This window comes from Anomaloglossus baeobatrachus, chromosome 6 (assembly GCF_048569485.1).
Source record: "Anomaloglossus baeobatrachus isolate aAnoBae1 chromosome 6, aAnoBae1.hap1, whole genome shotgun sequence".
Taxonomy (NCBI): domain Eukaryota; kingdom Metazoa; phylum Chordata; class Amphibia; order Anura; family Aromobatidae; genus Anomaloglossus; species Anomaloglossus baeobatrachus.
In genome coordinates, this window is record NC_134358.1 from 500492178 (window position 1) to 500504332 (window position 12155).

General features: G+C 44.9%; 1 protein-coding gene across 3 annotated transcripts in view; it reads left to right on the forward strand.

The window, feature by feature from the left end:
- DPP6 (dipeptidyl peptidase like 6) overlaps nucleotides 1–12155 on the forward strand; it is a 1510443-nt gene that overhangs the window by 1476409 nt on the left and 21879 nt on the right. For all 3 annotated transcript variants that reach the window (XM_075315434.1, XM_075315436.1, XM_075315435.1), the window contains exons 20-21: nucleotides 9530–9724; nucleotides 11483–11537. In XM_075315434.1, coding sequence (XP_075171549.1) covers nucleotides 9530–9724; nucleotides 11483–11537 — 250 coding nt within the window. The remainder of the gene's footprint in view (nucleotides 1–9529; nucleotides 9725–11482; nucleotides 11538–12155) is intronic.

Consider the following 12155-nt stretch of genomic DNA (forward strand, 5'->3'; position numbering starts at 1 on the left):
CCACACACCAACCCTCCCATATCCTGTCCCTCACCCAATCCCTTTTCCCGACTCTCCCACCAATCAGGCAGCCCCTATGTGCCTCCAACCTTAGCACTTAACTCTTTCCTACCCTAACCCTCCCGATCGTCATGGGCCTGTTCACCCCTATGGGGCTCTCTGGCCGTCTTTTCCATTTTAGGTCAATTGGAATTGCCAAAATTATTTATATTTGCCAAATGCCAGAATAATGAGAGAGAGAGAGGAAATGTTTTAATGCATTTGTTTTACTCTCTGCAAAGTCAAAAGTTTGCATACACTAAAGGCTGCTTTACACACAACGATATCGCTAGCGATCTCGTTAGCGATGTGACACGCCAGATCGTAGATCCGATTTGTCGAGATCGCACATAGGTCGTTTTTGTAGCGCCGGTCACATGTGCGATCTCAGCAAATCGTATGTGCGATCTGGCGCGTCACATCGCTAACGAGATCGCTGGCGATATCGTTGTGTGTAAAGCACCCTTTAGAGTGCAATGCTTTTAAACAATATGGGGCAGCCCATATGGTTTCTGGAAGCTTCTGATAGGCTTATTGGCAACATCTGAGTTAATTAGAGACACACCTGTGGATGTATTTTAATGCACACCTGAAACACACTGCTTCTTTGTGTAGCATCATGGGAAAAATCAAACGAAATCAGCCAAGATCTCAGGAAGAGAATTGTAGATATGCATAAGTCTGGTTCATCCTTGGGTGTAATTTCCTGATACCTAAAGGTGCTTCATTCATCTGTACAATCAATTATATGCAAGATGGGAATGTCCAGCCATCATACCACTCAGGAAGAAGACAGGTTTTGTGTACCAGAGATGAACGTGCTTTGGTCAGACATGTGCATATCAACCCAAGAACAAAAACAAAAGACCATGTGAAGATGGTGGCGGAAACTGGTAAGATTGTGTCATTATCCACAGTGGAACGAGTACTGTATCAACATGGGCTGAAAAGCCACTCTGCCTGGAAGAAGCCATTACTCCAAAAGAAACATATAAAATGCAGATTAATGTTTGCAAATACACACAGGAACAAATATATCTTAATTTTTGGAGACATGTTCTGTGGTCTGATGAAACTAAAATTTAACTGTTTGGCCATAATGACCATCGTTAGATTTGAAGAAAAAAGGGAGATGCTTTGAAGCCTAAGAACACCCATCTGTGAAACACTGGGGTGGCAGCATCATGTTATGAGGTTGTTTCGCTGCAGGAGGGAATGGTACACTTAACAAAATAGATGGCATCATGAGGAAAGAAAACTATGTGGCAATACTGAAGCAACGTCTCAAGTCATCAGCCAGGAACTTAAAGCTAGGGTAGAAATGGGTCTTCCAAATGGACAATAATCTGAAGCATACTGCCAAACTGGTTACAAAGTGGCTTAAGGATAACAAAGTCAATATTTTAGAGTGGCCATCATAAAGCCCTGATCTCAATCCTATTGAAAATTTCTCGGCAAAGCTGAAAAGTCCGGTGCTAGCATTGCGACCTAAAAACATGGCTCAGTTATACCAGTTCTGTAAGAAGGAATGGGCCCAAATTTCTACCAATTATTGTGAGGAGCTTGTGGAAGAATATCCAAAATGATTCACCCAAGTCTCTCTCTCATTATTCTGGCATTTGGCAAATATAAATAATTTTGGCAATTCCAATTGACCTAAAGCGGGAAAGGTTTATTCTGATTTCATGTCAGACAGTGAGAAAAACATGCAGATGTGTCTTTTTAGATGGTATATGTAAACTTCTGGTTTCAACTGTAGATGCTTAGTTATTATATTCCTATTTTATTTAATTCTTCTCTTCCTGCATTAACTGATCTAATACTCAGTACAATGCTTAAGCAAATGTTCTCTAAGTGTCACAGTATATTTCATCTTTTACCTCGACATCTTTCATAAACTAGTATTTTATAGAGAACACAACACAATTGACCTGCATGACCACCTAAAAGTAGAAGATTAAAAAACATTGTTCTTGGGTATATCGGTGATGATTTAGATTTATTAAAAGTCAGACAGAGGTGATAAAAGAACAACTTCATGGATAAACTGTCAACTCTGCATAAAGAATAGTGATGAAGTCACATTTTGCCTATCTAGAAATGTATTTATGGGAGGAAACCTAAGGTCTAAATTATATTTAAGGACAAAATAAAATAAAACCGATCCCATTTTGTATTGATGGATTTCTACAGGAATTTGCTATTCTAGAACATTTTTCATTTTGCATTGTTTTTTGACATTTGACATTACCTGAATTCAGTTTAAAGTTGCAATCGCTCTTGATAAGTGGAATTTCTTCTCAACTTTGATTTTCTATCAGTTGTTTCAAACTTGAGGTGTCTGGACACGAACATACCTCATCATGAATATAACCAAATGGACATTTAAGGTGAAATTGCTTGGTGAGAACTTGTACAAATCAGTATAATACCGACAGTCGAAGTGTAGGTGGCAGATGTCACATTCTCAACTAAGATCATCTTCTTCCACTGCTCATAAAAGTTAATTTTCAAGAGGAATAGTCATGCTCTGTTTTCTTTTAATGGAAGTCTTATGACTTGAATGCACAATACTAGGGCTTGCAAACGGGGGGATAAGCGACACCTATTCACACCCAAATACATGGGGATGTTGCCTTATGTGCATGGCAGTTCAGTGGTTGGCACTGTTGCTTTGCAGCACTCGGGTTTTGGGTTCACCAGTCGCACCAAGGACAACATCTGCAAAGTGTTTGTATGCTTGCCATGTTTGTGTGGGTACTCCCAAGACATACCAACTTACTAATAGGGAATTTTGATTGTGACCCCAATTATGGACATTGATAATGATGTCTATAGAGTGCTGCGGAATATGATGGTGTTGTATAAGTGAACAAAATACATAAATGAAATAAAAATAGATACGATTCGGGGCCAACCCACTGATCATCCCATGGATAGGTAATAACTTATTCTGAAGGAAAGGTTGTACAACATCGATATATCTCCCTGTGGTACAAAAAAGAACAGCAGTGATGTCATTATTCAGTTATTCCTATCTCCAAGATCCTATCCCAATATGCAATAGGTGTAATAATAATATTAATAGCAAATACCTGCAATTAGAAATGTAGTATAGTTCACCTGATATAGCCATGTCTCTTACCTCATGTGCTAGGCCACGCCCCCCACACGCGAGGTCCGCTAGGCCGCGCCCCCGCACACGATGCCCGCTAGGCCACGCCCCCGCACACGATGCCCGCTAGGCCACATCCCCTCACACTATGCCCGCTAGGCCACGCCCCCTCACACTATGCCCGCTAGGCCATGCCCCCCGCACGTGAGGCCCGCTAGGCCACGCCCCCCACACATTATGCCCGCTAGGCCACGCCCCCGCACGCGAGGCCCGCTAGGCCACGCCCCCACACACAATGCCCGCTAGGCCACGCCCCCGTGCACGATGCCTGCTAGGCCACGTCCCCTCACACTATGCCCGCTAGGCCACGCCCCCTCACACTATGCCCGCTCGGTCACGCCCCGTCACACCATGCCCGCTAGGACACGCCCCCTCACACTATGCCCGCTCGGCCACGCCCCCTCACACTATGCCCGCTCGGCCACGCCCCCCGCTCACGTTGGGCACCTGTACACCTCCCCCCAGGACAACTCCTCCCATTATACTGCTCTTTCCCCAGGACTACTCCTCCCATTATACTCCTCCTATTATAATCCTCATATTATACTCCTCTCTGAGGGGTTCGCAGCATGGGGGATGGAGCACGATGGGGAGTGCAGCATGGGGGATGGAGAACGATGGGGGGTGCAGCATGGGGGTGGACCACGATGGGGGGTGCCCAGAATGGGGGGATGAAACACAATGGGGGGTGCGCAGCATGGGGGATGGAGCACGATGGGGGGTGCAGCATGGGGGATGGAGCACAATGGGGGGTGCCCATAATGGGGGGATGAAACACGATGGGGGGTGCGCAGCATGGGGGATGGAGCACGATGGGGGGTGCGCAGCATGGAGCATGATGGGGAGTGCAGCATGGGGGATGGAGCACGATGGGGGGTGCAGCATGGGGGATGGAGCATGATGGGGGGTGCTGCATGGGGGATGGAGCATGATGGGGGGTGCAGCATGGGGGATGGAGCATGATGGGGGTGCAGCATGGGGGGTGGACCACAATGGGGGGTGCCCAGAATGGGGGGATGAAACACGATGGGGGGTGCGCAGCATGGGGGATGGAGCACGATGGGGGGTGCAGCATGGGGGATGGAGCACGATGGGGGGGGCCCAGAATGGGGGGATGAAACACGATGGGGGGTGCGCAGCATGGGGGATGGAGCACGATGGGGGGTGCGCAGAATGGGGGATGGAGCACAATGGGGAGTGCAGCATGGGGGATGGAGCATGATGGGGAGTGCAGCATGGGGGATGGAGCACGATGGGGGGTGCAGCATGGGGGGTGGACCACGATGGGGGGTGCCCAGAATGGGGGGATGAAACACGATGGGGGGTGCACAGCATGGGGGATGGAGCATGATGGGGGGTGCGCTGCATGGGGGATGGAGCACGATGGGGGATGCGCAGCATGGGGGAAGGAGCACAATGGGGGGTGCAGTATGGGGGGTGGACCACGATGGGGGGTGCACACCTCCCCCCAAAACACACACACACACCGCCACACACGCACCGCACAACACACCACACACACACTGGGAATTACAAACACCGCCCTACACAGACACCCACACACACACAGACAATGCTGCACACACACAAAACACAAACACCGCGGCACACACAAATATTTGCACATACCGCGCAACACACACATTGCACAAAACATACCTCCCCCCAAAACACACACACGCACCCCACACACACACACACTCACACAAACCGCGCAACACACACAGCACCACACACACACAACGCTACAGACACACAGCGCTCCACAAACAATGCAACACACAACGCAACACACAAACAACACCGCTCTCACACACCCCCACACACCCAGACAACACCCAGAACATTTACAGTGCCCTACACAAACACTTGGAAACTACACACAACATCATCTATATATCTAACAAAAATAATACATTAACTACACAATAAATTCTAGATTACCTAATGCGTTAGAATCGGGCCACTTTCTAGTCAAAGATAAAAAGCTGAATTCGTTATTTCATAAAATTAAAATCCATTATGGTAAAAAAGAAAAACAAGCATGTAGAAAGGAGTAGCATTTTGAGCCTTTATGTTTTGAACCAATATTGCTAAATGTTTGGGATTTTTTTTTGGTAACAATAGATACCTTTGGCCATGTCTCAGAACCATATAACTATATCAGTTCAAAGTCTGTAGGCTCATATGGCTCCTCATTTCTACATGCATATTTTTCTTTATTATCATAATGGATTTTAACCTTCTGAAAGGATTCAGATCTTTTATCTTTGAAGGCACGTGCTAGAATGTCTTTTTTTACTAATCAGGCAGAGACACGGCTCATCTAAATTTGAACAAAAACATTTCCGAGACCCAGTGGTGGCTACATTGGTAGTATATTGGGCATGAACACTACTGCAAACAGACTGAACCACTGAAATAAAATTAGATGGGCCTTGAGTTGTACAAAAGAATTGCAGAAGCCTGGTCCAGTAGCCACGTCAGTTGTTCATCACAACCGGACTAAAGCCCAAGGAACTTTATCCTCCTTTCTGGTATCCCCGACACCTCTTCTGTTAGTAAGCTTGGCACAATGTCATCATTGCAATGGAACTGGCCTGCTACGCAGAAGACCTGATGGGGATATTGTCCGGTAGTAAGAGGATTCCTGGCTCTGGTCCGGCGGTGATGTATTACTGATAGGACCTCTGGACCAGAATTCTGCAAATTTGTTGCACAACTCAAAGCTTAGCTAATCAGATTTCTGAATTTCAGCCTGTTTGGAAAAGTGTTAAAGTGAACCTGTCAGGTGCAATATGCATCCAGAACCACGAGCAGTTCTGAGTGCATATTGCTAATCCCTGCCTAACCGTCCCAGCATCTAATAGCATAGATAAAGAGATCTTTAGAAAAAGTATTTCTAAACATCCTTTATGATATGCTAATGAGCGCAGGGACTAGTCGCCAGGGTGTTAGTTCCTGCGCTCATTCCGCCCTTTTAGCATGTTAGCACACTCACAGGGGCGTACTTACATGCTATTCAATGCCAGCATCATCAGTGGTGACGCACATACTTGTGCCTGTTGCAAACGCTGATGACTCCAGCTTTAGGCTCAGTGTGAATGGTCAGAAGTCCCCGGCACTTTTGGTCATACACACTAGACCCCTCTGACGCCAGTTTTCTGAAGCAGTAACAATGGATACAGGTACGTGCATCGCTGCTGATGATGCTGGCATTGAATAGCATGTTAGCATGCCCCTGTGGGTGTGCTAACATTCTAAGAGGGCAGAATGAGGGCAGGAACTTACGTCCTTATGACTAGTCCCTGCACTCATTAGCATATCATAAAGGATCTGTAGAAATACTTTTTCTATAGATTTCTTTATCTATGCTACTAAGTGCAGTGACGTTTAGGCAGGGATTAGTAATATTCACCCAGAACTGCTCGTGGTACTGAGTGCATATTGCACCTGACAGGTTCCCTTTAAATGTTCCAGTTCAATTTATTAGGTCTTCATGAAGCGTACTGTATATTATAGATGTTGGTAAATATTTGCTTAAATTAAACAATGCTATTTCTTCACAATAATCAAATTTTAAATATTCCTTCAGCAAATAAATTTCCTTATGTGTCCAACCTGTGCCCCTTTCTAAGCAATCTATCCATCCAGAGATAGAACATGGCTCGTGTTGGTGTTGTTTTGTTACTTTATTAGCTTTCTACGCATTTAGAAAATCTAATTTTCCATTACATTTCCGTGTGCCCAGAAGTTGGAAGTGAGTAGCCAATTTACAATAAGTAATAAATCATCAGTCTGGATAGGATTGCAGCCTTTGGTGCTGACTTTGCAGAGTTTCCAGCGAACGCTTATTTGGATCTTATTAAGCCCTTGGCTGCTGTATAACAAGCATATACAATACCCAGTCATTTCAGTACATTATATTGCTACCACTTGCTGAGCTTAATGCATATAATGAAGCATTTTATGGAAAATATACATATATTGTAAACCATTACTAACACTACCAATTATAGCATAATATATTACAAACTATAAATTATTATCCTCGGAGCACACATGCTGAGTTTTAGGCACGGAAACCCATCCATTAGCAAAATGGTTTATTTATGTGAAGAATAATAGAGTTTTATATCGAGGCACCATGATCAGCGTAACATAAAAGCAGCCCAACACACATTTGTACCGCATTCTCCCTTGATAATTACTTGCTGCTTGGAAATTGAATTTTACATTGAGAATAATGTTTTAGTAATATAACATGTAAGTACATTTCAAAAATAATAGTCTCCATATCTTTGATGACTCTTTGAGGGCTAATTCCACTATTAAATAGAAGTCAAGTTCAAATGATGCTTCCCTGTGGCCTTCCTGCTGCTAGGAATAATCGGCTCACATTGGATTCAAAGGGCATTATTAGGCAAACAGCTTAACAGGAGTTGAAAAATAGCAAATTTAATTTATATCTGAAATTGGAGCAAGAACATATGGATTTTTTGGGGGTGTTTGCTGTACAAAAGACGATAAGACAATTACCTTTCAATCATCCATTTATGATGGCAGTTTCGTGATACACACTGCATTAAAGTGATTCCCTCAGTTGGATCAATCAACCCATTGTTGCCATAAAGTGTGTGTTTCTTATAGCTTAAAGACAGGGGACCCAGAATTGTAAGGTCCTTAATAAAGAACTGATCTTTGGAAACAATTTGGCTGGTGATATCTGTTGTCATACCTGTCCCTACAGTGCATTAATCTGTAAGATCTGCGCCGGAAGGGGCAAAGGGCACAGTAGGCACATTGCTGAAGCCTGGGGACGTGAGTAAAACTTTAGACACCAAAATATTAAAGGGAACCTCTCAGGTCCAATATGAACCCAGAACCACGAGCAGTTCTGGGTGTATATTGCTAATCCCTGCCTAACGGTCCCTGTATACATTAGCATAGATAAAGACATCTTTTGAAAAAGTATTTCTAAAGATCTTTTATCATATGCTAATGAGACCAGCGACTAGTCGCATGGGCGTTAGTTCCCTTGGCTAGTCAGCCCACATAGCATGATAGCACGCCCTTGTCGGTATACTAACATGCTAATGAATGCGCAGCGACGCCGCACATACCTCACTCTTGATGGCGGCCGGCAGAGGATGGATGCGCACTGCGCATGATCCAGAATCCCCACAATTTCCAATCATGTGTACTAAACTGATGCCGGGTCTAAGCAACCCCTAGCTTCAGTGAGGCATAGTGTGCATGGCCGGAAGTGCTGGGGACTCCAGATCATATGCAATGTGCATCCATCCTCCGCAAGCCACCATTTAGAGGGAGGTATGTGTGGCGTCGCTGCGCATTCATTAGCATGTTAGTGTGCCCACAGGGGCGTTCTAACATGCTAAGAGGGCCGACTAGCCAAGGGAAGTAACGCCCTTGCAACTAGTCTCTGCGCTTATTAGCATATAATAAAGGATCTTTAGAAGTACTGCTTCTAAAGATCTCTTTATCTATGCTAGTGTATACAGGGATGGTTAGGCAGGGATTAGCAATATGCACCCAGAACTGCTTGTGGTTCTGGGTGCATAGTGCACCTGACAGGTTCCCTTTAACCTTTTTTTCTAAACTATAAAACTGGGTTACTAGCTATGGAGACGTTACTTCTTCCATTATGCTAGAACAAGACTATTCAACATTTCCTATTCTAATCAGGCTTCACTAGATTATGCCAGGGCCTTGAATGCAAACAATTAAGTATTGTGCCAATGTTACCTCTATTGAAGCACCAAACAAATATTACTGTGTAATCCATTAAAACCTTTTATCAACACCAATACAAAACAACATACCATCCTTGCTGCACCAAAAAACACTTTCCAACAAACTATAGCTCCCAATAGTACATAGTGAAATACAGCACAAAATACCTCCCCGATAGCACCACCTACTACAGATGAAGCACAGACTATCTTCCCACAAGCCCAAACAAATACCATAGTTTAGCCCATTTACTGCACTAATAGACCCAAACAAATACTAAACTGCATAACAAAAACCACTTTAGCAGTAGAAAACACTACAGTGTAGTAAAACATACCTCCCCAAAAGCACCATATACCATAAAGCAACACAGCATACCACACCAGGAGTGTCAAACAAATTACCAAAATGCAAGACAACATACCTCCCCAGGAGTCACAAAGAAGCACCACAATGCAGCACAGCATACCTCCCAAGAAGTGTCAAACAAAATACCAATATGCGGCACAATGTACCTACCCAAGAGTGCCAAACTAAAACCACATCTTTTCTCTCTCATAGAGATGGTAATCCTGGAAGTCAGAGTGCAACAGAAAAGTTTGAAGTCAATTGGATCACAGCGTTGGTCAGCTCTTTCAGCGTCGTAGTTGTAAAGTTTGATGGTCGTGGAAGTGGATACCAAGGCACAAACCTCTTACATGCAGTGAAGAAAGAACTGGGAGGATTACAAGAAAAAGACCAATTGACAGCTCTGACGTATGTATACATGACAAGACTTCTGTTTTTTATTTACTATACTAAAAAATTCTGATTTTAGCATGAACTGTCCTTTTGTTGTGGTCTATCACTTTCATCTATGCAATCTTAGGCTATGTCCATGCAGTGTCAATGTTTATTGGACATTTTCAAGGTGGAAAGTCCAGTATGCATTTGTCGCGGGCGGCGGGGTGCTGCGCTCGCTAACGCTCGGGTCCGACGCTGCAGCTGCTGCTCGGTGGGTCGAGCTGTGGGCCGGATCCGGGGACTAAAGCGGCGCTTCTCGCCCGTGAGTGAAAAGGGGGTGGTTTGTTTGGGGGGTTTAGTCCGTGATGCCACCCACGATTTGTGGTGAAGATGGGCACCACCGCTGCTGGTGACGGGGATCCCGGGAGCGATGGTAGGGAGCAGCTGGGATGTTGTTTTCCCCCTCCGTGGGTAGGGGTTGGTGGTCCCGGGGCCCGGTGGTGTGACGGGGAGGCAGGGTTGGTAAGGTGCAGGGTTGCAGAGACAGCGCGGCGCGGTGCCGTATGGCACTGGTGTACTCACTCAGCAATAGATGCACAAAGTCTTCGGTAAACCAAACGGCTGGATGGACGGGTCCCGCAGCCGGCTGCAGTGTCTCTCCCCGGACAGGTGATGTCGGCTGTCTTTCCCTGCACCTTGATGTTCTCGTTTGACTACTATGGATCCCCAACGGTAGTCCGCTCCCCGGTGTATGGGTACCGGAGGAGCCCGTTTGCCCGCAGGTGCTGGCCCTTGGGTCTCTAGCCTTATGCGGTAGCTGTATACCCTCACAGTGCAGACGATTGCCTTCTAACAGGTCTTTAGTTGTTAGGAAACCCCTGGGGTTCCTGTCACACTCGGATTTGACTGTTGATGGCGGCTTCAAGCCTAGTCGGGTCCGATGGCCCTGCCTGTGTGTGCTAGCTTCACTTCGCTCCCCGGTCGGTACCGGCGGGCCACCGCCCGACCCCGGTCCTACGGTTCTGCGTTGATCCACCACTCCTGCAGATGGCCACCACCGTCTGCCAACCTTGCTGTCAGTGCCTGGGCCAGAAGCCCAGACACTCTCCACTTTACTCCTCTCACTTCAACCTCCTGAACTGAACTCTCTCCCTTTTCCCGCCTCTAGGCCTGTGAACTCCTCGGTGGGTGGGGCCAACCGCCTGGCTCCGCCCCACCTTGTGTGGACACCAGACCCTGGAGGGAGGCAACAAGGGTTTTGTGTTTGGCTAATGTAACTGCCTGGGGGGTGTGGGTATGTGTGTGTTACCTGTGACGACCTGGCTAGTCCAGGGCGCCACACATTACCAGCATATTGAATGAGATTTTATGATATCTCATCCACAACAGAAATTCACAGCATGTCAAATCATAATGCAGAAAGCTGTGAAAAATTTGCAGCATTTTCGTAATGAAATCCTTGCCAAAATCAGCATAATTTGGTAGAAATTCCACTGTGGAATCTCTTGTGGGCATGTAGCCTTTCCTTGTTACCATACTTTCCAATAAGTCTTGGCTTCTTTTTACAGATGTTTCAAGGCTAGTACAAAAGGGACAAAAGGCTGCTACATTTTTGTGCAAAATTTGAAGATTTCAAGAACCATGAAACTAGCAAAAAACATTATGAATAGACTCTTTTGTTTGAGTAGTTTCCTTGATATTGGACAAATGGCACATAACGTCAATGATTTGTGCAAATGGTTGGATTTTATGACATTATTATCATTCCCTTTTCTTCTTTCTTCACTACAGATCAATATTAAAAGAAGAATTTATAGATAAGACGAGAATCGGTGTATTTGGCAAGGTAATGTTTCATTATAACTTTATAATTGGATTAGATAATAATATATAGAGAGCCAAAAGATCAAGAGATCAGATCATTGCAATGTGCTGTGCTGCAAACAATAGGTTGTCTACTATTCAAGCAGACCATCCTACTACTTCAGACCATGAGTCCTGGTGCCAATTTTGCCTCACCCAAGATGATTTGGGCTTTTTTTTCAGTTGCTGTGAAAATATATGACAGTCTTGGAAGGACAGTGAAGGCTTTTTTTTGTAGATAGCATAGTAGACATGGTTGATGTGTTGCAAGGAAGAATTCGTCATAAGGTCTGATCTTCTCGTTTATCTGTGCTCAGCTATAACTATTTCTTTGTAAGCTTTGCATCTGTTTTAATATTTTTTTTACCATTACATTGTAGACCAGTGCTTCTCAAACTGAGAGGCTGACCTCACCATTGAGGCACCCTCTACTTTTTGGTGAGGTGCAGTTCAGGAGGAAATTTTCAAAGAAGTGATCTTATTCTGCATAGTCCTTTTTATGATATCTATTTTAGCAATGTAATTGACTCATTCTCACTGATATTTGTTTTAATGTTACTGTGTACAGAAGACGTAAAAGTGAGAGAAATATTTAAGTTTA